This window comes from Paralichthys olivaceus, chromosome 8 (assembly GCF_024713975.1).
Source record: "Paralichthys olivaceus isolate ysfri-2021 chromosome 8, ASM2471397v2, whole genome shotgun sequence".
In the NCBI taxonomy this organism is placed as follows: Eukaryota; Metazoa; Chordata; class Actinopteri; order Pleuronectiformes; family Paralichthyidae; genus Paralichthys; species Paralichthys olivaceus.
Window position 1 is genome coordinate 17,405,968 of NC_091100.1, and position 21,558 is coordinate 17,427,525.

At 38.5% G+C, this 21,558-nt stretch overlaps 1 protein-coding gene and 3 non-coding genes across 13 annotated transcripts in view; all 4 read left to right on the plus strand.

Annotated features, from left to right (window-relative positions):
* The window catches only part of micu3a (mitochondrial calcium uptake family, member 3a), a 29,246-nt gene extending 11,378 nt beyond the window's left edge, over window positions 1-17,868 (plus strand). Inside the window, exons 7-16 of one of the 10 annotated variants that reach the window (XM_020083735.2) lie at window positions 1,078-1,149; window positions 2,739-2,780; window positions 5,202-5,297; window positions 10,702-10,716; window positions 11,993-12,087; window positions 12,550-12,721; window positions 13,792-13,900; window positions 14,014-14,171; window positions 15,493-15,557; window positions 16,197-17,868. In XM_020083735.2, coding sequence (XP_019939294.2) covers window positions 1,078-1,149; window positions 2,739-2,780; window positions 5,202-5,297; window positions 10,702-10,716; window positions 11,993-12,087; window positions 12,550-12,721; window positions 13,792-13,900; window positions 14,014-14,171; window positions 15,493-15,557; window positions 16,197-16,203 — 831 coding nt within the window. In that variant the 3' untranslated portion in view covers window positions 16,204-17,868. Of the gene's footprint in view, window positions 1-1,077; window positions 1,150-2,738; window positions 2,781-5,201; window positions 5,298-10,701; window positions 10,717-11,992; window positions 12,088-12,549; window positions 12,723-13,789; window positions 13,901-14,013; window positions 14,172-15,492; window positions 15,562-16,196 lie in introns of those variants that run through there. The other 9 variants (XM_069529385.1, XM_020083737.2, XM_069529386.1 and 6 more) reach the window with 9 other exon arrangements.
* Window positions 17,869-19,099: 1,231 nt separating this feature from the next.
* LOC138411323 (small nucleolar RNA U3) lies at window positions 19,100-19,315 on the plus strand. The gene has a single exon (XR_011243964.1). It is a non-coding gene; the product is annotated as a small nucleolar RNA U3 (small nucleolar RNA).
* A 970-nt stretch (window positions 19,316-20,285) lies between these two features.
* Window positions 20,286-20,501, plus strand: LOC138411325 (small nucleolar RNA U3). Its single transcript, XR_011243966.1, has one exon. It is a non-coding gene; the product is annotated as a small nucleolar RNA U3 (small nucleolar RNA).
* A 617-nt stretch (window positions 20,502-21,118) lies between these two features.
* LOC138411326 (small nucleolar RNA U3) lies at window positions 21,119-21,334 on the plus strand. Its single transcript, XR_011243967.1, has one exon. It is a non-coding gene; the product is annotated as a small nucleolar RNA U3 (small nucleolar RNA).
* The last annotated feature ends 224 nt before the right edge of the window (window positions 21,335-21,558 follow it).

Here is a 21,558-nt window from a genome sequence, read left to right on the forward strand (position 1 = left end):
TTTCAACTTTAAAGCATTTAAATGCATGCAAATGTCTGTTTTTCAGTGTCTCTGTGGAGGCTGGTGGGAGTAGGATAGTGCATCAGCGGGGGAGTGGGTGGTAGTGGTGGAAAACCCTGTGGGAGCAGACAGGTGTGGGAAACCAAAAAATTCCCACGTTGTGGCTTCAGCAGTATGCTTAGATTTTTGCCAGCTAGTAACACGTGGTCAAAGAAGGAGGGTATTTGACTTAAATGCAGATCAGACACTACATGCAGATCACACTGTGAATAAAGATGGATGATGCATCTGCTCTTCCTCCCATTATCCAGAAATGCTGCTTTTTATGCATTTAGAGCCAGATTCTGCACAATAGGTCCTGTTAACACGACCAATCTCGAGTCAGTCTTAGCTGTCAGGACATTTCACGCTTTTTTTATAGCTTAAAATTAGTAATTACAGTCAAACTTACAGGACAATTTTACCACTGCACTGGTATTTACAACAGTGTGACAAGAACCACACTAACATGGAGGAGGCTGGTTTTATGACCTATACTGCAGCCAGCCACCAGGTGGCGATTAAGATGCATTGGCTTCACTTTTGATGTGGTGTCATTTTGTCCATATTTATATACAATCTATGGATCACACAGACACATCCGTTTATAATAAAAAATTAAATCATGTGTTGATTTAAGCAAATAAATATAATTTTATAATGAAAAATATATAAGGAAGTGTTTAAAAATGGAAAAGCTCAATGTGCACTGAAAGTAAAATAAAATCAAGGACCACCCACCTAAGAGTGATTTCTGTGCAGCTAAATTGTTTCCTGCCGCATGATTTAGTATTGATCAATAGGCTACTTATATATCTGTGAACATAAGTCACATCCAAAGCCAAACAAGAAAACCAACACTCTCTTAGTCATTAAGTCAGAAGAGCGGTGCTGGAATCACACCACAGACCAGTCTGAACGCGTGACTGACCCTGTGAACCCGGTGGATGTTTTACACATGAGCATTTAAGCTTCAAACGGAGCTTTAGATCTGACTTTGACTTGTCAAAGAGATCCTGATTCTTACTCTCGTTACAGCTTCAGGAGATCTTCCGGAAGAAAAACGAGAAGAAGGGAAGGAAGGGAGATGCTGAAAAGTCAGCACAGTTGGTAAGAACCATGGTAACATGGGACCAGAGTGTGTGTTTGTGTGTGTGTGTGATGGATACTTTTGGATCTAAAATGATTTCGTTGAAATTCAAAATGCTCTGGTTTTATTAAGATTTTATTTTTCATTTAACAGTGAAAAGTTAACATGACTGTTTCTGTTACTTGCCTCTTCAAATGGCATTTGAATACATCCATGTATATATTGTGGCACGGCTCCTCTCATGTCACCTCTTCAAGGTGAGTGCTGCGTCAAACTGGATGTATTGAAAATGACACGTCATCAACCAAGTTAGTTGTCGTCTGTATTGAAGCAGGTGTTAGTCACAGTTAAACCCTTCATGTGACCATGTTGGATCGCATGCTGCCTTACAGAAGCTGTTTCTGACACTGTTATCGCTTGTGATTTTAATGTGTACTGACAATTGTCTCTAAATTTATATCGGATACACTCTCAGATCAATGTGTTTTTCTCAGCGCAGCTGTGGTCAACATTTAGGAACAACCCTTATCAATGAAAAGCATTCAAGGGGCAATGCATATCCTACACACTTGCGCTGTATATATACCCATGCCAGGCAATATTACATTTTTAATATTGTCACAATGTCATTCTATAATGTCATCATGACATCATTATTTCATATGATGACAAAGGATTGTTTAATATAAACAAGGTGTGGATCATGTGATCTTATTGTTTGCAAAGGTTAATGCATTCCTACAATAAATGGCGTAATTCTTTGACTTCATAGTGATGTCATGACGACCATATGACTCCTTTGTGACCTCTTCATGACAACACTTGATGATTATATCCTATCAATATAAGTCTCGGTAACTATTATTTGCAGGGATATTTTGGAAAAGGTTTTTTTTTCCTGACCATATTTTTGTTGACCTTTGATCAATCGGCTGATCTAGAGGTAACCTCACGATTACAACTATGCATTAGGTGTTCTAAGTTTGTCTTTTTCCTCATCTTTTTCCAGGAATACGTTTTTTACGATCAATCTACAATCAGGAGAGTGCATACCTCCATCATGGCCCAACTGTCTCCTTGTGAAACCATATTTAAATACACTAGATTCAGACATGCCCCATGAGTTATTCTCTGAAAAATCAACATTCCTTATGTCACAATGATAAGAATGAAATGGAACTAAAATCCTGGATCTGTCCCCTGATCTGGATCTTCACAAAAATATTATTGGGTTCTTTCCTGATCCCCATAAATTTTGAGGTAATCTGTCCAGTGGTTTTTGTGTAATCCTGTTTACAGACCAGTGAAATCCACTGCTGCTGAAGAGAAACAGAAATTACTAAGAAAAAAGTTAGGTGTCCACCAAACTCATAGTTTGACACCAATGACCTCTGGGAAGTGCAGTGTAGTGTTGTAGTGTGTGTGTTGTTCTGAAATGTAACCACAGATGTGTTGAAAAGGAAACATCTCTCTGCAAAGTGTATCCACAGCCTATTTCCTTGCATGTACTAACATGTCTTTTACCTTCTCTCCTCCTCCTCTCTACTCCTCCTCCTCTCTGGCTGCATGCTCTGACCTTCTCTTCCTCATGTCTCTCTCTGTGTGTTAGAGTATGCAGCTGTATGGATATCAGGTTGCCCCCATGAACAGCGTATGTATCTAAAATCATATCCCCTTAGTGTTCTCTCTGCTTTTCTTTAGATGTCTGTTTTCATGTAAAAGGAAGAGGAAGTTTACTTGTCAATTTAATCTAAAAAAATTCTAATGTGTTGGTGAAAGGTGAGGCATATATATAATATATAGTGTATATATACATATATATTTAGCATTTCAAATATACAATTTCAGCAAACTCTTTTCAAATCTGTATTTGACTGATTAAAAATCGATGTAATATCTTTTGGTATTCTTTTACCCTTTTTTCCTCAGTTCTCTACTTAAGTATTATTAAAATCAATAGCAGAACATTTTACTCTTATTGCTTTCAAATTAGGTGAGAAATATGATAGGACTCTCATATATACAGTATCTGCTGATTATGAAGCCACCGCTAGTTAGCTTAGCTTAGCATACATACTGGAAACAGGTGAAAACATCTTACCTGGCTCAGTCAGTTTATAGGCACTGATAAAGCTCACTAATTAAAGTATTGGAACTTGACCCTACTGGTTGTCAGACTGGTCAAGAAAGCAAAAAATGCGATGCCAATTGGTCTGTTTACACTAAAGGTAAATTGCTGTCCCTTTCTTCACAAATTATGGCAGCAGAGTACAGTAGAGACATAGAGATAAAGCAAATAATGCAGGGAGATATGGTAACTGTAATTATTTGACATAAAACAGATTCATGTAACAAGTGATTCTTCAACTCATGGATGTTATGACCAGTTTCACAACCTCAAGGGCACCTAGCTATAATGAAATCTGGTAGCCATTGCAGATGTAAATAACAATTACATGTGGATACCAATAGGACTTTGTAATGCACATATCTCAAAGCCTTAACCCTGCTCCAGTCCATGTCTCTGTTTTCGAAGTAAAATTTGCTCATAGGCCCCTTTAGAGGATGGATTCAATTCAAGACAGGGCGTCCATCTGTCAGGTCAGCTGAACAGTGATTGATCGAGGGTGGGATGAATGGAGAGAGAGATGGCATAAAAAAGGATAACAGATTTAAGGGGTCAGGAGAAATGGACTCTTACGAATAAGAGAGTGATGTAATTTAGAATGAATGTGTGTGTGTGTGTGTGTGTGTGTGTGTGTGGAGATTTTGTGGGAAAACATTTTGAGGAAGGTTTTGCCTACAGACAGAAACTATCTTCCAGACATTCAGATTTCCACTGTAAAGAAAGCAAACAAGTTACATTTGTCTATTTGTGAGACTTGGTTTTCTAATAATTCACGATAATAGAAAGGCTTTTTCCCATTGAAGAATACCCAATACACATACATATTCTATACAATGATCATATACCAAAAAAAGGCTGGAAATATCTGTCAAATTTAAATGAGCAAATCAATTATGGAATCTGAGAAATTTGGACACTTTATGTTCAAAAAGTAGCTTTTTTTTAAACAAATTTTCCTTTGAGACACAAGATAACCACTGTTGAAATCTGCCCACCCTGAGTAGTGATGAAGATTTCCTGATGGAGATAGAGGACAGTGTGGAAAATCCATTATGCAGACTTATAGGCTACTGTCCACAAACTGCACACTATCAACCATTAGTCTGTATTTGGACTATGGACTCTCTCTCTCACACACACACACACACACACACACATGCTCCTGGTCCTGTCAGTGTTGTGATGGATGGCTGCATTGTCACTGTGAAGTTAAGAGCGGTGCAGGGTCATGTTAAAATGGCTGCTGCTGCCTCCTCCCTGGAGAGAAAGGCGAGGTGGGTGGTCAGGGAGCTCGACACTGTGGTTGGTTGGTTTGTCAGCTGTTTTCAATGTGGGGAGCTAAAGTCTAATGGGCTCAGTGGAGGGAAACCTTTTAGGGTGTAAAAATTGCGCATTTGCTGCAGAGTTTAATTAAATACGCAGTTGTTTCTTGTATTCACTGCCGACTCAGCACAAAGGCAAAGTAATGACATGGTAGAGTCAGTGATTTCATTATAGAAACATTACAGCAGAGTCCTCATCAATAATCCACGTTATGCTAAATAATATTTGCATATATGAACATATTTTTCGGATTAAAACGAATGGTCTAACTTTACAATGGAATCAAATATTTTTGCTGCATTCATCATTGATACAGATCATTATAAAACATTTTAGCCTCATTTCTCTTTCCCCAGTCATATTACTATTGTTCACTATATGTTCTGCCTTGTTTAGCAGAATGGGTTTCTCATATCTGATAGATCTGAATTAAGTATTTTTTACCCATGATTGATACTGTATTTGACACTATTCATACATATATGCTTTATATTTATCTGTTTTTATTTTAAAATAAGATGAAAAGTCAACTTCCAGAATCTGTGTATATTTTATAAGAAACTTAAAGAATGAATATTGGAAGCTGGAGTTGACCCTGGCCCTGCTTGACCGCTCCCACAGGTGCTAAAAAAAGACAGTCAGGAGTTTATGGCGCGGAGTTACTGGGACGTTCTGAGGCGAAGTGCCAGTCAAGTCCTGTTTTCTGACCTGGCGGAGGTACACAGACCCAACTGTCCTCTGTCCCTTTATCCCTTCACCCTTCACCCTTCACTCTTCATCTTTCAGATCCCTCTATATATAGTAGACCGTCCAAATATCCCTGTAGGCTCAGAGTAATGTAGCTGCATCAAGCTTGGCCAGAATAAGGAAGGAAAAGTTATGAAATGAAATAAAACCAATAAAATAAAAGCTTTACTTGACATGTAAGCATGGAAGGCAGAAATAAGGCAGAAATTGTATCTTAATGTGCCTCAGTGTTCATATATTCATGGCTAAAAGAGAAAGAATAAGAAGTTTTTGTCAATGTGGGCCTATTGTTGAACGTTATGTTCATCTTAACTCTTTCATTCTGGTTTGGCTTGATGCTGATGGTGTTTGTAAACTCATCTGTCATCTTGTTTTCTTCCTTTTTAAAATTTTAGTTAAGATATAGGCTACATGCTTATCTTTTCCAGCATCCCTCTATTTTGTCCCACCACATTCTGTTTTATACTAATCTCTATCAATTAAAGTTACTCACACATTAATTTGATGTGGATGAGCTAAAATCCTTGTTTAGCGCATCCATCACATTGATCTTTTTCTAATATTGAGAGAAATTTATGGGAAAACCATTGTTTTCTTTGTTTGATTGATTTATAACATTTGCATGAGATCTGCAATAATCTCAGCTTCCTCCTCCCTAACCCATTTCATTTCTGATGAACAAATATAACTTTTCTTTATATTTGTTCTAACTGATAATTTATGTATTTTAAGAAATGAACTCTTTGTGTTTGGTGTAGTTTGCTGTTGCACCAGCACTGATCCATAAACATAAGTTAGAAGAAAGACATTGTAATGTCCATACAGTAATAACCTGTTCTGTTTCTCACCTGCCTTCTGTTATTCTGCTTTTGTATGTGTATCTGTGCCGTGTTGTGGCCAGTGTTGTAGCTTTGTTGTCAGATCACATTCACTTTACTCCACAACATGTTTAATGACGCTAGTATATGATAATAAGAAGGCTGACTGCAGAGCACATACAAAAACACTAATCATTTGCACCCCTCACTTACTCTGAATCATGTAGAATACATGAGTTTGAGTACATTTACATACAGTTATCTGTTGCTTTTATACTTTTAATTTAAAAATATTTACACATAATTTATCACTGGCTTGAGCAATACACTCTAAATGGTGACCTGAATGACATGTCGTTAGTAGGCAATTGATACATTCAATTAACCCTTGAAAGCTTCCACTTCAAAGATAATACAGCTAAAGTGTTATTTATTATTTATTGTTATCATCATCTAGTACATAATTAATAGAAAAACAAGACAAAGAGTCATGTTAGCAGCTCTGTGAGGCTGCGTGTAGGCCTTGTGCTGCCAAACGCTAATGTTAGCATACTAACATGCTCACAACAACAATACTAACATGCCAATGTTTACCAGGGCTAATGTTTCCCGTGTTCACCATCTTCGCTAACACTTGCTAATCAACACTAAACACAGAGAACAGTTGAGCCTGATGGGTGTGTCAGCAAGACTGTATTCAAAAACCAGGTTTTGCATGAATTGAATCTTTTACCCGATCGAGGCAATTCATGCTGAGGAAAGGGTTCACCAAAGTTATTACAGTTCAGTCAGAAGAGGACATCAAGTTTCGTGGATAGCAATCCTTAATAGATCTTAACTGACCTGTCACCAAAAGAAAACTAAAAATGTCCTCCTTGTGATAAAAGTCAAGCAATCACTACACTTATTAGGCCTACAGGTTACTCTCTGTGGATCCATAGACTTTATATGAAGATGGATGACATGACAGCTCCTCAAAAGTGAAGCCAAAGCATCTTGATCACCCCCTGGTGGCTGGCTGCAAGTCTAGATCATAAACCCTGCCTCCTCTTTGTTAGTGGATGGAACTTTCACTAAACTAAAAAGTCAAAATACATGTAATAATTTTTTCCAAATGATGGTTTCTGTCACACTGATATGTGTAATTTCTTTCCAGGTTTCATTTTTCCAGTGAATTCTGTTTGAGATATTTGATGATTTAAAACCAAGGCTTCATGATGATTGATTGAGCATGTGTATCAGTGGGACCTCAATCTCACGGCTCCATCCCATGATTGTCACTGCATAGACTCTGTCATCGGCACAAGATAGCAGCATTCTTATCTGGGATATTTTGGCTTCATTTCTGGATAGTGGGAGAAAGTGGAGATGATTTGTCCATCTTTATATACAGTCTATGTATGGGCCACATATATCTCTATAAAATAACCTTTTACATATTAAGATTTTTCTGTCTGTTGGACTTTTCAACCAATAGACAGGCATAGAGCCACTCCACTAGAATGTATAAAGATCTGTTACAAGCAATGAAAGAAACAAACATGATAATCTTATCTTGCCAATATTTAGAGAACTTACATACATTTTTACCTTTTCGTTGCTTTGTTCATGTGCACCACTGATATGTCTCACATAAGGTGATGGTGCAGGTAATGATTAATAACAGTTAGCACAGCACTAGCAGGCTAGCTGACTAATGACAGGCCGTGCACGGTGGTGGCTGCGGAAGCTGAGGTGGCGGTAATGACAGTGGTGCGTAATGGGGCTGACCTTGTATTTACACCGCACACCCTTTCATCTACCGGGATGTCAGACGGACAAAGGGGACGAATCAGACAAAGAGGGGGAGGCAGGGGTGAGGAAAATGAAAAGGAAGAAAAACAGAGCCATTGAAAGTGTGCGGGACTATGAAATACTTACTGCAATTATTAAACAAACAGAAGAAGTGAGACAGTGGTGATAGTAGAAGCAAAAAGAGAAATAAAATCTGTCAGATCCAGTAAGTAGGAAAACCTCTGGGTGGAGAAAAAAGGAAGAGATCAAATCACAGAGACAACAAACAGGTGAGAGAGGCCTAAAGGAGATGACACAGGTCAGCGGAGAGAACAAATGTTCAGGAGCAAAGTGGGAGTGTGGGGGTGGGGGGGTTTGGGAAGCACATTTAGGGGAAAAGAAAGAAGCAGGTTGTATTTAGAGATGGATGTGTTTACTCAACAGATTAGTCACCATTATACCTCTTTGCTTTTGTCTGGGGAAGGAGGGACTGACTGACAGGCAGAGAGGGAGGGAGGGGAAGAGCAAATCACCTCCATGTTTGTCAGGTGAAGAGGCATTGACGGTTATGAGGAGAAGGGAGATCAGGCTAATCAGATCGGGGGCCAGGTAAGAGGAAAAGAAGTGATACAAGAAAGAGACAGAGAGAGGGTGGGAGGTAAAGAGTGGAAGGAGGCGGAGAGGGGAGAGAAGAACAGGTCATGGGGAGGGAAAGGAGGGTGAGGTGTTTTTACCCTGGAAGGTGGGACTGACCGATAGTCTGACTGACTTGACTTAAGACTGACGACGAGCTCTTCCTCTGAGGTGTTACTCACAGGTGAGGAAGACTGTTTAGTGTTTACATCAGTAATGACTGTTTTTACCTTTGACTCTGTGATCAAAGCTCTCACACACACACACACACACACACACACACACACACGTAGATAGACAAATACGCACATGCATACACCAGGTGTTGGCCCGTGCCTTGTAGGCGTGGTAACCATTACGTCTTCACTGGAATGATGAGCTCACACCGCTGCTCACACACTTCCAGGAATGATAAGCTTGTTATGATCAGGTCGAGATTATGTCAAAAACATGGTTAGACTGACATGGGTTCATGAAGGGCCAATATTAATACTAATAGCTTGATAGATTGACTATCATCTAGTTAAGGGAAAATAAAGGCTGATAATGTATTAACAAAGGAAAGATTCAGAACTTTTCTCTAGTTAGTCATCCTAATTTAAAATGAGTAATTGATATATTGATAAAAACCTTTATAAAAGATAATATATATTATCATACCTACAGTATGCTTATTACTTAAATCAGTTATGAAATAACTACTTCTTAATGCTGTACTAATTGATATGTATTATATTAACAATAGCTCAAATTATTTTGTATATAATGAAATATTTTCTATTAGCCCTATTAAAATTATGACTCAGCAGTTTCCCCTCAGCGTTACAAAGTATTTTAGCACCTTTGAGCTCATTGTTTTGGTTTTATGGACCAAAGTTTTACTTTTTGGTCTCATCAACCTTCTTTCCAGCTGCTGCAGGCTGCTGCTGTTCAGCGTGAGATAGCATGAAGCATTTAACAGCTACAGAGCCAGATATAAACCTCAGGAGTTGGTAGAGACCAAAACTGAGCTAGAATATTGTGAATATTGGACTTTTATTTACCAGTAGGCCAGAAAACAAACTTAAAATTTAACTTGTGTACTGTAACAACTAAATAAAGTCAAAATAAATTAGTTTTGAATAAACAGTTTCTGTGACCTTCAGCATACTGCTGCTTTATCAGTCAGTTTCAATGTACTTTTAGGTTTGTTGATTCAGTTGAATCAACATCAAGTGTTTTCCACTCAGTACCAACTCCAGGCTTCACTCAGTTCATTTTTTCTACTTGTCGACCAATCCCATTAGAAGTATAATTAGGACAAAGCATAAAACTTCAAGAAGAACACCACCTGGATGCTGTCTAGATGCTATGAACAGCTCATGTGTCATATAGGCAACCCTTATGAGTCAGTTTTAAGATAAAAGGGCAAAGTGCTTTGTCTTGTTTGTCCGTAATCAAAAGGGTTAATTATAAGACCCTTGAGTATGTGAGACACAGAAAACAAGACACAGAAATGATAAGTCTGTGTTTATATGAAGGAAATCCTCCGTTGTCACTAATCAAAGACTGAAAGACCAGACCACAGCGTGAATCAGAAACAGACTGGGAGTCACTCTGACGGTCTTGGTCCTAAAACAGAGTTGACTTTTAATGTTTGTGTCTCAGAGTTACCAGTCTGCATCTATTATAGCAACATCTACTTGTTTTGTGCTGTAATCTCACAATAGAGAATATTACCAGTGAACATGCAAGTACCTAAAACTGAGACCCATAACCTGATTTAGCTTACCCTTCTTAATGCTTACCTACACAATGGACTTTTTCCAGTGGAATTTTAGTTCATCAATCATCTCTCACAACCTGAGAAGATGTGATGAACAAATTAGGAAAGAAGCACAAAATTTATTTTCCTGTCCCATAAATTTTTTTTAAATCTTTATATCTTGTAAAACTGGAACTATCTTTGTAACTTAACAATGTCACCCAGGTCGCTATGCACAGTCTTCTCTCTGTCGTTATCCTGCAGCTTTGCACATTTCTGATATAAATATTACACCAATCAATTACAACAGAAACATCTTGATTGTAAAACACATCTTCTTTTTTTCTTTTTGTAAACCTCTGTTATCTTGTTTGACATTTTCTTCTCGTCCCACATCGGATTTTAGGATTTTACCCTGGAGGTAGAACCACGAACGGCATTGTGGCGATGATGATGATTATTATGATGATGCTGATGGAAATGGCACAAAATGCTCTCCCTCCTTACAGAGGGACATGAGATTTCTCCCGATCTGATGTCTGCATATTCCTCAGCATGGCCCTGGATTGGACAGAGGGTGGGGGAGGTTGGCTGGGTGGGGGCATGGCAAGGAGAGAGAAAAAAAGATGAGCTGTTGAAGTCGTCTCTGTCTACCCCAACGCTGGCTGAACTTTTTTTGTCTGTCACCTTTTTCTGAGATAGACATTGAGAAATACAGTCTTTTACTGTGAGGCTCAAAACATTTTCTCATCGTACTCTTACTCCGTGTTAAATCATAGCACAAACAGGACAAAGCCTGTTGAAAGGGTTTCAAATGACCAGGACTTAAGACCGAGAAACACTTAAACACGTTTAAACAGCACGAATGTTGTAAAGCTGCACCCATGATTGTCATCGTTTGATGGAAAAAGGTGGAATTGGCTCACATTCTCTGCATTTGTGCTTATGTGGGTTTGTTTTCTTTTTAAACGTCTGCTGTTTGTGATTTGACGTTCGGGTGTGGCGATATGGCATTTGCAGACAAATGCATGAGATGTGGTGGCTTCAGTGTGCCTGTGTACTCTATGTCTCTATGCCAGCTTGGTGTTTTGTATGTGTCTTTCTCGCCGTTAGTTCTTCCATACGTCTTCTTTCCCTCTCGTCTACACACTTGCTGACCTCTGTCTGTCCCTGTCTGTTTGACTTTGCTGTGCTGCAACCTGAGTTCTCCTCCTGTCTTTTTGTCTGAGTCATGCTGCCACAGCAACACTCCTCGCCAGTCTAGGCTGCAGGGAGAAAGTTTTGCTCAGTACCTTTCACTTTGTGTCATTGCTTTGATAAAATTACTTATTGCAGGTGATCTTGACTATCGACAGAAACATTTTAACCATTTAACCTGTCAATTTTTTGCTCATACTCAATTTAACTGAAACTAATACTGTTAAAGAGGTTGAACTTGAAACGTATTGCTGCCTAGACTGGCATGTTGATGTCACAATGTTTGTCTGATTGATTTTAACTTGTCATTGCTCATCTGGTGCACGTCCTGCACATGTGCAGCAGAAACCCGCTTCCTGCTCGCCTGGCACCACAGTCGCTATGTTGGATTGATTATGGACTTATCCTGCCCTCCATTTCTCCTCCAATCACACTGATTTGTTGATCAGTAGCCACCAATTGATCCTCTCTGTTATTCCTCCCTCTGTGATGATTCATAGCGAGCGGATGAGACTATCACGATCGACACCACCCTGCTGGTCCATTTCTTTGGGAAGAAAGGGAAGGCAGAGCTGACGTTTGATGACTTCTACAGGTATGAGCCAAGTAGAGCGAATACCTCCGCCAAGGCCCAACAGTCCCCTTACATTCAATCATGCTGCACCAAATTTCATACACTGATAGACATCAGTTCCTGAAATGTGTTCTCCGTCCATTAATTATTCCCTAGGAAAATTATGAAAATGTTGAAAAAAGCAGCTCACAGTATTAAAGAAAGTTAGGTAAATTCCTCTGCACTAAAATATAATGGGATGACTCATGACTCATCCTGCAAAATTTCACCAAATTTCCTGGGAATCCATTCAGCCTCTCGTGTAATCTTGCTTACAAACAAGATGGTGAAAACATACTCTCCTCGGTGGATGTAACAATACTCACTGGACATCATAACATGAGAGATAAAAACAACTCAACCAAATCACTCATGTTAGAAAAATGAGTCTATATATTTCTCTCTATATTTCAAAAATAAAATGTTCCATCTTTTCCTCTTCAGGTTTATGGACAACCTGCAGACAGAAGTGTTAGAAATTGAGTTTCTGACTTACTCCAAAGGAATGACAACCATCAGTGAAGAAGACTTTGCAAAAATCCTTCTGCGCTTCACCAATGTGGAGAACATCAGCGCCTACCTGGAGAATGTCCGCCAGTGTATACCTGATGAGAAGGTGCGGTACATACACTCACACTCAGACCCTTATTTGATATTTTACTCTGACACGTGATACTTAAGAGTCATACGCTTTACTAAAGATAACACCAGATACATTTCCTCGTCTTTTATCCATCTGTCCAATCTCTTCTTCCTCCTCTCTGTGTGTCCCTGCCTTCCAGCCATCTAGTGCGTCCGTAATTTCCCACCGCTGTCTCTGCCTGAGGCTGTTCTCCACACTTTAATGCTCCACTGCCTCACTTGACAAAACACTACCACAAACACTTACAGCACTTTCAGCAATATCTGTGTCTGTCTTTCTATCTATCTATCTGTCTGTCTGTCTGTCTGTCTGTCTGTAGTCTTTATGCAAACCAACTCTATATTTCTGTCCCTCCCATATTTCCTCTACATGCTGTGGAAGAAGCAGGAGGTTGGTCTCTGCATCGTACGACATGCAGCCTGCGGATACGTTCTGTCAGTCTCTCCTGCTACCTTAGGCCGCCATCTTGTTTGTGTCACCTTATAAGGGATGGCTTGACTGCTCGTTACTTAGTTTGGAATCTGCATCTTTTCCTGTAAACCTATGAAAACTGAATGTCTTTACTGTTCTAAAATCAGTAATATGTTACTAATCTAGCCGTCAATGTAATAGGTTGGATCATGATTCATAGCAAACAGCATGTGGCGGCCATGACACTGAAAGCACTGTATCTTTACATAAAGGAAGTCATCTGGCTTTACAGTCACATGTCGTCTGACCTGCCAGCCAAGTGTGGCTTCATCTTATCACTGTATGCACTACTTCCGGGTTATGACACACTGCAAGAAGGCTGCTGTTTATATTTCCATATCATGCACATACAACCCTTCACTAATGGCTTATTGTGTCATTAATTTCATGGAATCTCTTGATGCTGAGTTGTTTTTGTTATTATTTTGTTGAGTTAACTATTCAGATGAGAGCTGAAGGAATGATGTATGCATGTCTGCCGGATGGCCGTCGATATTTTGTCAGTCTTCTTCCTTTATTCATTTTCTGGGCTGGTGAGAGTCTTATTTTACTTTTTGCCTCTGGCATTTCAGGGAATCACCTTCGATGAGTTCAGATCCTTCTTCCAGTTTCTCAACAACCTTGAGGACTTCGCCATTGCCATGCAGATGTATAACTTTGCTTCTCGCTCAATTGGACAAGGTAGGAAGAAAGCAGTGGGAAATAGTGTTGCAGGCAATGAGGGTCACAAACACAGATTTAATGTTTTTTAATGCCGAAATCCTCAAAATATATTTTTCTTTCCTTTCCACCAGATGAATTTGCAAGAGCAGTGTATGTAGCCACTGGGCTGAAGCTGACACGTCACCTTGTTAACACCATCTTCAAGATTTTTGATGTAGATCACGACGATCAGCTCTCCTACAAGGAGTTCATCGGCATCATGAAAGACCGGCTGCACAGAGGAGCCAGGGTGAGGGGCCGTGCTCTAGAGAAATATAGAGATTGAGATTAGTGGGTAGGATGTAGTGACATCTAGCTGTGATGTTGCATATTGCAACAAACTGAATACCCCTCAATCCCCTTTCAAGGTGTGGAGAACCTATAATAATAATAATTTAACTATTAGAAAACCCCCTTCCAGGGCCATTGTTGGGTTTGTCTGTCCTGTGCTACTATAGAAACATGATGGTAGAACATGGCCGACTCTGTTGAACAGGACTTACTCCTGATGTAGATATACAGGCCTCATTCTACTGTAACGAAAAATACTTTGTTTTGGGTGATTTTACACTAATTAAAATCCCATTTCTGCTGATAGATCCCCTAAATCCTTCCCACTGGACCTTTTTTGCCAGTTTCACAAAAGTGCTATTAATCTTTGAACTGTTTAATTTAGATTTAAAATATTAGGAGAGTGAATGAGGAGGAAAATGTACAAATAACAGACCTCCACTCCACAGAGAGCCTTGTTTACCTGTGCTGGACATTTTCAGAAAACATTATTTGAAAAGAAGCAAATAATCTGAGCAGGACAAACCACCAGCATTGAAACAACAAGCTTTTATCATAAAAGGGGTTCTTTTGGTTCAAACTCCAGTGATCTAGTTGAGGTTGCATCTAATAGCCTTTGCAGTTAAATGTTTTATTCCATCTATTTTAAATAATAAATGCTATAATTGACCTTGTGCCACTGCAAACAGAACAGGAAATGGAATATGTAGCCTGAATGGAACCAAACTCGACTGATTAGAATAATATGAGTTTGAACTACAAGTACTAAATGCATTTACTTGTACTGAAATGGCATTGATATTTAAAATCCTAACCTGCACAGATTTGAAAAGGTTTGGAGCTTTTCATCGTTTCAACTATCATGGAGTTGTTACCAACAGTTCCCCAATAGGGAATACTGCCCTCTAGTGGGGTATTTTATGCAATGCTGCAATTCAAAGCCTTCATTTCAGCACAGGTGAAACAAATACCTGACACATGCAATCAATCTTCTTATATTCAGCAAACATCACTGCAGAGAATTAAAGGTGTTAGTTGTATTTCTGATGCTGTCTTGGCCTCACAGTCTTGGCTTCTTAACAAAGTTCTCTTTATCTCCCTTTGTCTTTGCTGCACTTTTATCTCCTCTCTGTTTTTCCAACATCATCCTAACATGCGCACCCTCTTCTCCATCCTTTTCACCCCCCTCCTCTGTCTCTTTTCTCTCTCCTGCATTTTCCCTGCATTCTTCCTCTGTCGCTGTTTTCCTCTGTCATGATGTCTACCTCGTGACCTCTCAGGGCTATAAAGCTGTTGCACGAGCCACCTCTTTTAAATCCTGTCTGAAGAAGGAGCTGGCCAGCAGATAAGTATCACTAACAACAACCAACAACAGAAACAGTTAGATTTTCATTCTATCTACAGTTTGATAATGAGAAAGTAATTACATCAGCAGTCACATTAATACTCCGTGTTGGCTTTTTATCTTATTATATTAGGAAAGTACAACAAGTCCGCTAATGTACAGCCTACTTACAACACTGCATTGGCTTCTGTAAATATGTAAATTCAAAGGGCAATATGACGTCAAACTTCTCCAACTCTCTCTCACTCATTAGTCTAGAGTCAATGCCTGGTCCTACTGCAGAGCATTAACATAATGTGTAAATGTGACTTTGGTCATGTGGAAGCCACATTATTTCAGTAAAATGAGTATTCCACTTTGTTTGCTAAGTTTGTGTTTTTGCATTTTTTGCATTTAGTAATAATTTGTACCTGTAGGCATATAGAGTTTCCCGGATATTTTCATTATGGAGAATCCAGCATGTTCAAAACTATAGAGTACCCCTAGAGCTCTTGAAACCCTTCTTCCTCACTTCAACAATTTCATCCAGGAACAGGGTGACATAAGGAAACATGATTGCCGAAATTTCATTGAAATCACATTTTAAAATCTGACTTCTGCCTTCAAACATGACTTTGTCTCCCTTTGTTCTGTGTTCACCAGGTGAAGGGTAAACACTACACCTCCTTCTCCAGCTGCGTTCGCTCTGAGGCCAGGAAACAAGTTCACAAGCTCTGGAGGAGGTACAAGGAGAAGTCGTAGAGGAGGACGCAGACAGACTGCAGAGGAAAACATGAAGGAAAATAATTTTTAAAAAGCAAGATGACTGAGGTCTGACTAATAAAGTCTGAGTTAGCAAACAAGGACACATCTCCAAAGCAAAAATAACTCTTCAAGCATGACTGCACACAGGGGCTGATGCTCTGTATGCTAATGATAAGCAACATGACATGTTTCCTGTTTTCCCTCTTCCTCATTCCAAGTATGATTTACAGAGCTAACTCACAAAGTAGAAATAGAATTCAGCTTCATTTCTCAAGCATGGCGCCTCCACAATAGTTAGTGAAACTGCAACTAATGATTCTTTTTATTTTAGAGAAATAATCTGACCAGCATAAGATGTTTAGTCATTTATTATATAGTTATGATTCAGCAGGTTGTAGCTTTTTATAGTTCTACCAACTGAAAGGAATCCTTACGTTATGATTGTGTATGTATGTGACCAGTTATAGTCGAAGCTATACTCTTTCCTTTTAATTTGTTAAACTGCTGCACTACAATCTAACAACCAAGAGAGCACAACAATGATTATAAAATCAGTGTCATACTGATGTTATCCATATGAAATTAATATAAAATAATATATTAACAAATTGCTTGACACTAAATTTGATGTAAATTATCATATTTTTTTAATGTTTTGTCTTAAATTCATTTTTAATCATCTCAGTCTTTTTTACTTTTTTATTTTGTGTAATCTGAAGTTGCCAGTATAGTTTTTCTTTGATTTGCAATGAGAGTAAATAATCACTACTGCTCCACTACTGGAAATATATATTATACTTATAATACTACAGAACTTGGGATGTCTTTGACCTGAATGCAACAGTAGGCTACAAAACATGGAAGATGAGGAAAGAGATATTTTTTTAGTAATTTCTAAATTCTCTCAAGACTCAAACCTTATTGTCTTCACTTGATTTGTGTTTCAGAGACCTTGGTGCATGAATAACATACAGATGTGATAAAATGAAGGAAAAAACTGAAGAAATAGTGGCGGTATGACATGAATCCATTCATAGAGCACGAGGTGTCATGAATAGAAATGATGCAAATCATATGCTTTGACCTTGACAGTCACCACATCTCAAACCAATGAAACACCTATGGGAGATTATGGACATGTTAGACAGCGGCTCCACGACTATCATCATAACACCAAATGAGGAAGTATCTGTTGAACTTGTTATGGCAACCTTAGCCTTACCAAATAACTTACATAGGTTTTTCCTTTAATTTGTCTTTGTCAACAACAAACCAGACTCTCACTGCAATTATGTCATCACTGTATATTTAAAAGAAAAACAGCAGAGCAGGTGCAATAAATCTGTTATAAATACTGTGTGATTTAAATCAAACCTTTATTGTTGTTATATATGAATTACTTCCGGATCATCAATTTTGAATGTCTTGACCAAAGATAAGAAGAAAAGCTGAAGGTTGAAATGTGTAAAGAAAGTTGTCCAGTGTCAAGTTTTCAGACAAACTGTAAATGGTTTGTCTTTTTGTCTGTGTATTTGTCACATCGTGCATGAATAAACTATTTTGGGAACACGTGTGAGATCCGTGCTATTCACTGCGCATGTTTGTTTTTTTATACGTAACCACTTGACTAGCGCGGGTGCGTGGTGGAGATGACACACCTGAGCTAATGCGTTCAAACGGAATCTAACTGCGACAAAAGCAACACGTGTGCAGCAGGTTCACATCTGCTTTGTGGGTAAGTTGTTTGTGTTCGTGTCGGAAGTAATGGCGTTTCAAAGAAAGTTAGTTAACACTGGAGAAAGAGGAGCATCAGTAGCACTAAATGCTAACCAGTGCTAAATGAATTAGCATTGTTGTCTTGACCTGTTCTTCACATTTAAGTCGTAGTAGTTGTGTTGGCTTTGTTGTTTGTTTTGTGTTTCTGTGTATGTTCGTGTTTAGTTTATGGAACTTAATGGACTTAAACATTTGCATGAATTCACCGAGCTCGACTGTTGACCTGTGCAACTGCTAGCTGAAGAAATGCTGCCATCTTGTGTCGGAGTAGACGAAGCCGACCCAGACTAACCTCTGGTGAAACCTTGTGTTAATATACATGTTGGGCCGTTTTCGATGTCATGTAGTGATATTAATCCAATAATGATAATAGTGATAACAACTTTAACACTTATCTAAACAAGATAACAAAGTGCTTCACAAAAATCCATGGCAAAATGAATGAACTAAAAGGTATTCAGTTCAATTCATATTAGACCAATTCCTTTGTGTATATAAGAAACTAAACGTGTTGATATCACTCATACAGGCATGTTGGTTTGAAGTGTATCTGAAAGGCGTCGAAAGTTGTGCCCGGAACATTCCTTCTTCGTGTGCTTTCTGCCCGGAACTTTATAAGCGACGGACCGCTCTATGTCTAACTCTTTAAAGCCAAACTTTAAAACTTTCAACGCTTAAAGCACGGTTCTTCTCCTCTTGTTTCGATGACTCCAGACAATCCGATCACTGCTGGAGTCGTGGACTGTTACAGCCCTGTGAACAATCAACAAAATCACAAAAACTCAAAGCGCTTTTATGACTCAACCCGCAATGCATTGTGGGCATTCAGCCACTGCACGCTAACATTAAATCTTTGGTTATAACCACACTTTAGATTTAAACTGTTAAAACATGGTTCTGTGAAGGGGAAGCTTTGTTTCGGGACCACCAACTGGTTGTTTTGGTCATATATGATAAATGGAAACTCTGAGTTAAAGTGACTGCGCTGTAGATGGCGTCCCTCTCTCGCCCTCAGTTTAACTAAGACTATACTTTCAGGGATCATTTCTATAGTACTTAACTTGAGAAATGTGTTTCTAAAGTGATTGGTCTCGCTAACCATGATGATGAGCTGTTATATTCTCTCCTGAGCGTGAAGTGGACATTGGATAATGATTCAGTTCATATGTCCTCTGTCATTGATGAACGTTCTTTGTCTCCTCGTGGGACATAGAGGGGGAGAATATGATCAGAGTGGTTCTCTAAATACCATGTATAATAATAAATTAATTGATTAGTATTGCAATTTAATGTCCCTTAAGAGTGTGCTGGTCAAGTGGTTAACTTATTTCAAGGGATAAGTCCCAATTATATTTATTGATTTTTTTAGTCAAAGTTACTTTTATATATTATAATAGGTCAAACTTTGAGTCTGATGTCATTTCCTCTTTAATGCGAAGTTTTAGTGTTATTTCCTGGCTATGAGATACATTGGAGTGAATTTATTATGGAGGGAGTCATATAGTTGTGTGGGGAAACATTTTAATTTCCTGCATAACAGGAACCATCAAATTCCTTGGGTAAGCCAACTTCAATGTCAACTCTGCCATGTGTACAAGACAAAGACAGGATTGGAATGCAGTTTTCCCTCTGCTCCCCAGTGTAAAACAATTACGTACTTAACGTAAAAGAAAAACACTCAACATATTACCTGCTCAAGTGATATATCAGTACACAACATTGTGTACAATTAAAACAAGGCGTGGTAGATAGGATATGAACGACAGTCAGTGCAGTGTGAACCAGAATAGTGCAAAATAGATTGAGCTGTGCAAATACTTTATAGGTTGGCATATCCAGGCTTTTTTTCACTTCCTTTTACATTGTGAGATATTTTCATTGATTTCTCCAATTATAATTAATGGAGCTTGATGGGGGGGAAAACAGGCGTGTCTATTACTATTACAGCCCTGTAAACAATCAACAAAAGACAAGCACTTTTATGACTCAATCAGCAATGCATTGTGGGTATTCAGCCACTGCATGCTAACATTAAATCTTTGGTTATAACCACACTTTAGATTTAAACTGTTAAAACATGGTTCTGTGAAGGGGAAGCTTTGTTTCAGGACCACCAACTGGTTGTTTTGGTCATATATGATAAATGGAAACTCTGAGTTAAAGTGACTGTGCTGTAGATGGCTTCCCTCTCTCGCCCTCAGTTTAACTAAGACTATACTTTCAGGGATCATTTCTATAGTACTTAACTTGAGAAATGTGTTTCTAAAGTGATTGGTCTCGCTAACCATGATGATGAGCTGTTATATTCTCTCCTGAGCGTGAAGTGGACATTGGATAATGATTCAGTTCATATGTCTTCTGTTTTTGATGAACGTTCTTTGTCTCCTTGTGGGACATAGAGGGGGAGAATATGATCAGAGTGGTTTTCTACTCAGTGTTGATATTAAGTTGTATTATAGAACATAGTATACCCTCTTGAATGTTTCAAATGCATCTTTGGCAAGTGAGGATTTAAATGTAAGAATTATGTTCTGATGAAATAAATGTAATTGAGACATAGTTGTTCATTGAAACTATAGGTCACTCTTTTAAGTGAAAATAATTTAAAAAATCAGTTGCAGTAAGTGAGAAAAAGACCTACATGTACATTAGTGTTCACTGGAAGTAAAACATAGCCTGTGTTACTTCTTACATTCATTGAGTGTAAGTAGCCTTTTAGTCTTGCCTCTATTTTCAACTCTGAATAAATGTTGTTGTCACATGACAACATGTCAGATTAACTTTTTTTCTTCTTTGTTTAATAACTTTCATCAGATAAGCTTTCTCTTTATTTCAGAGCTGCGCTTCTCTCCTGTGTGTGGGCCGACTGGTGACAGCCCTGCTCGTCAGAGTCATGCAGTGATTGGTTGTTCTGTTCTGCTCTGTGTCATGTTATTTACATAAAGCCACATGGCTGGAGGAGCACGTGGAGCCTACCTCTGAACCCTGACTTAGAGAGGCTGTCCTGTGAGTCTGATCCTGCTCTCACCCTCAGTTTAACTAAGACTATACTTTCAGGGATCATTTCTATAGTACTTAACTTGAGAAATGTGTTTCTAAAGTGATTGGTCTCGCTAACCATGATGATGAGCTGTTATATTCTCTCCTGAGCGTGAACTGGACATTAGATAATGATTAAGTTCATATGTCTTTTGTCATTGATGAACGTTCTTTGTCTCCATGTGGGCCATAGAGGGGGAGAATATGATCAGAGTGGTTTTCTAATAATTGTTGATATTAATTCTTATAATAATAAATAGCATTATCTCTTGAATATCATGAAGGCATCTTTGGCAAGTGAGGATGTAAAAGAAAGCATTATAATCTCACAAAATTAGGTTAATTGAGTCATAGTTGCTGATTGAAAATATATAGGTCACTCTTTAAGTGAAAATAACAAAATAAATCAGTTGCAGTAAGTGAGAAAAAGACCTACATGTAC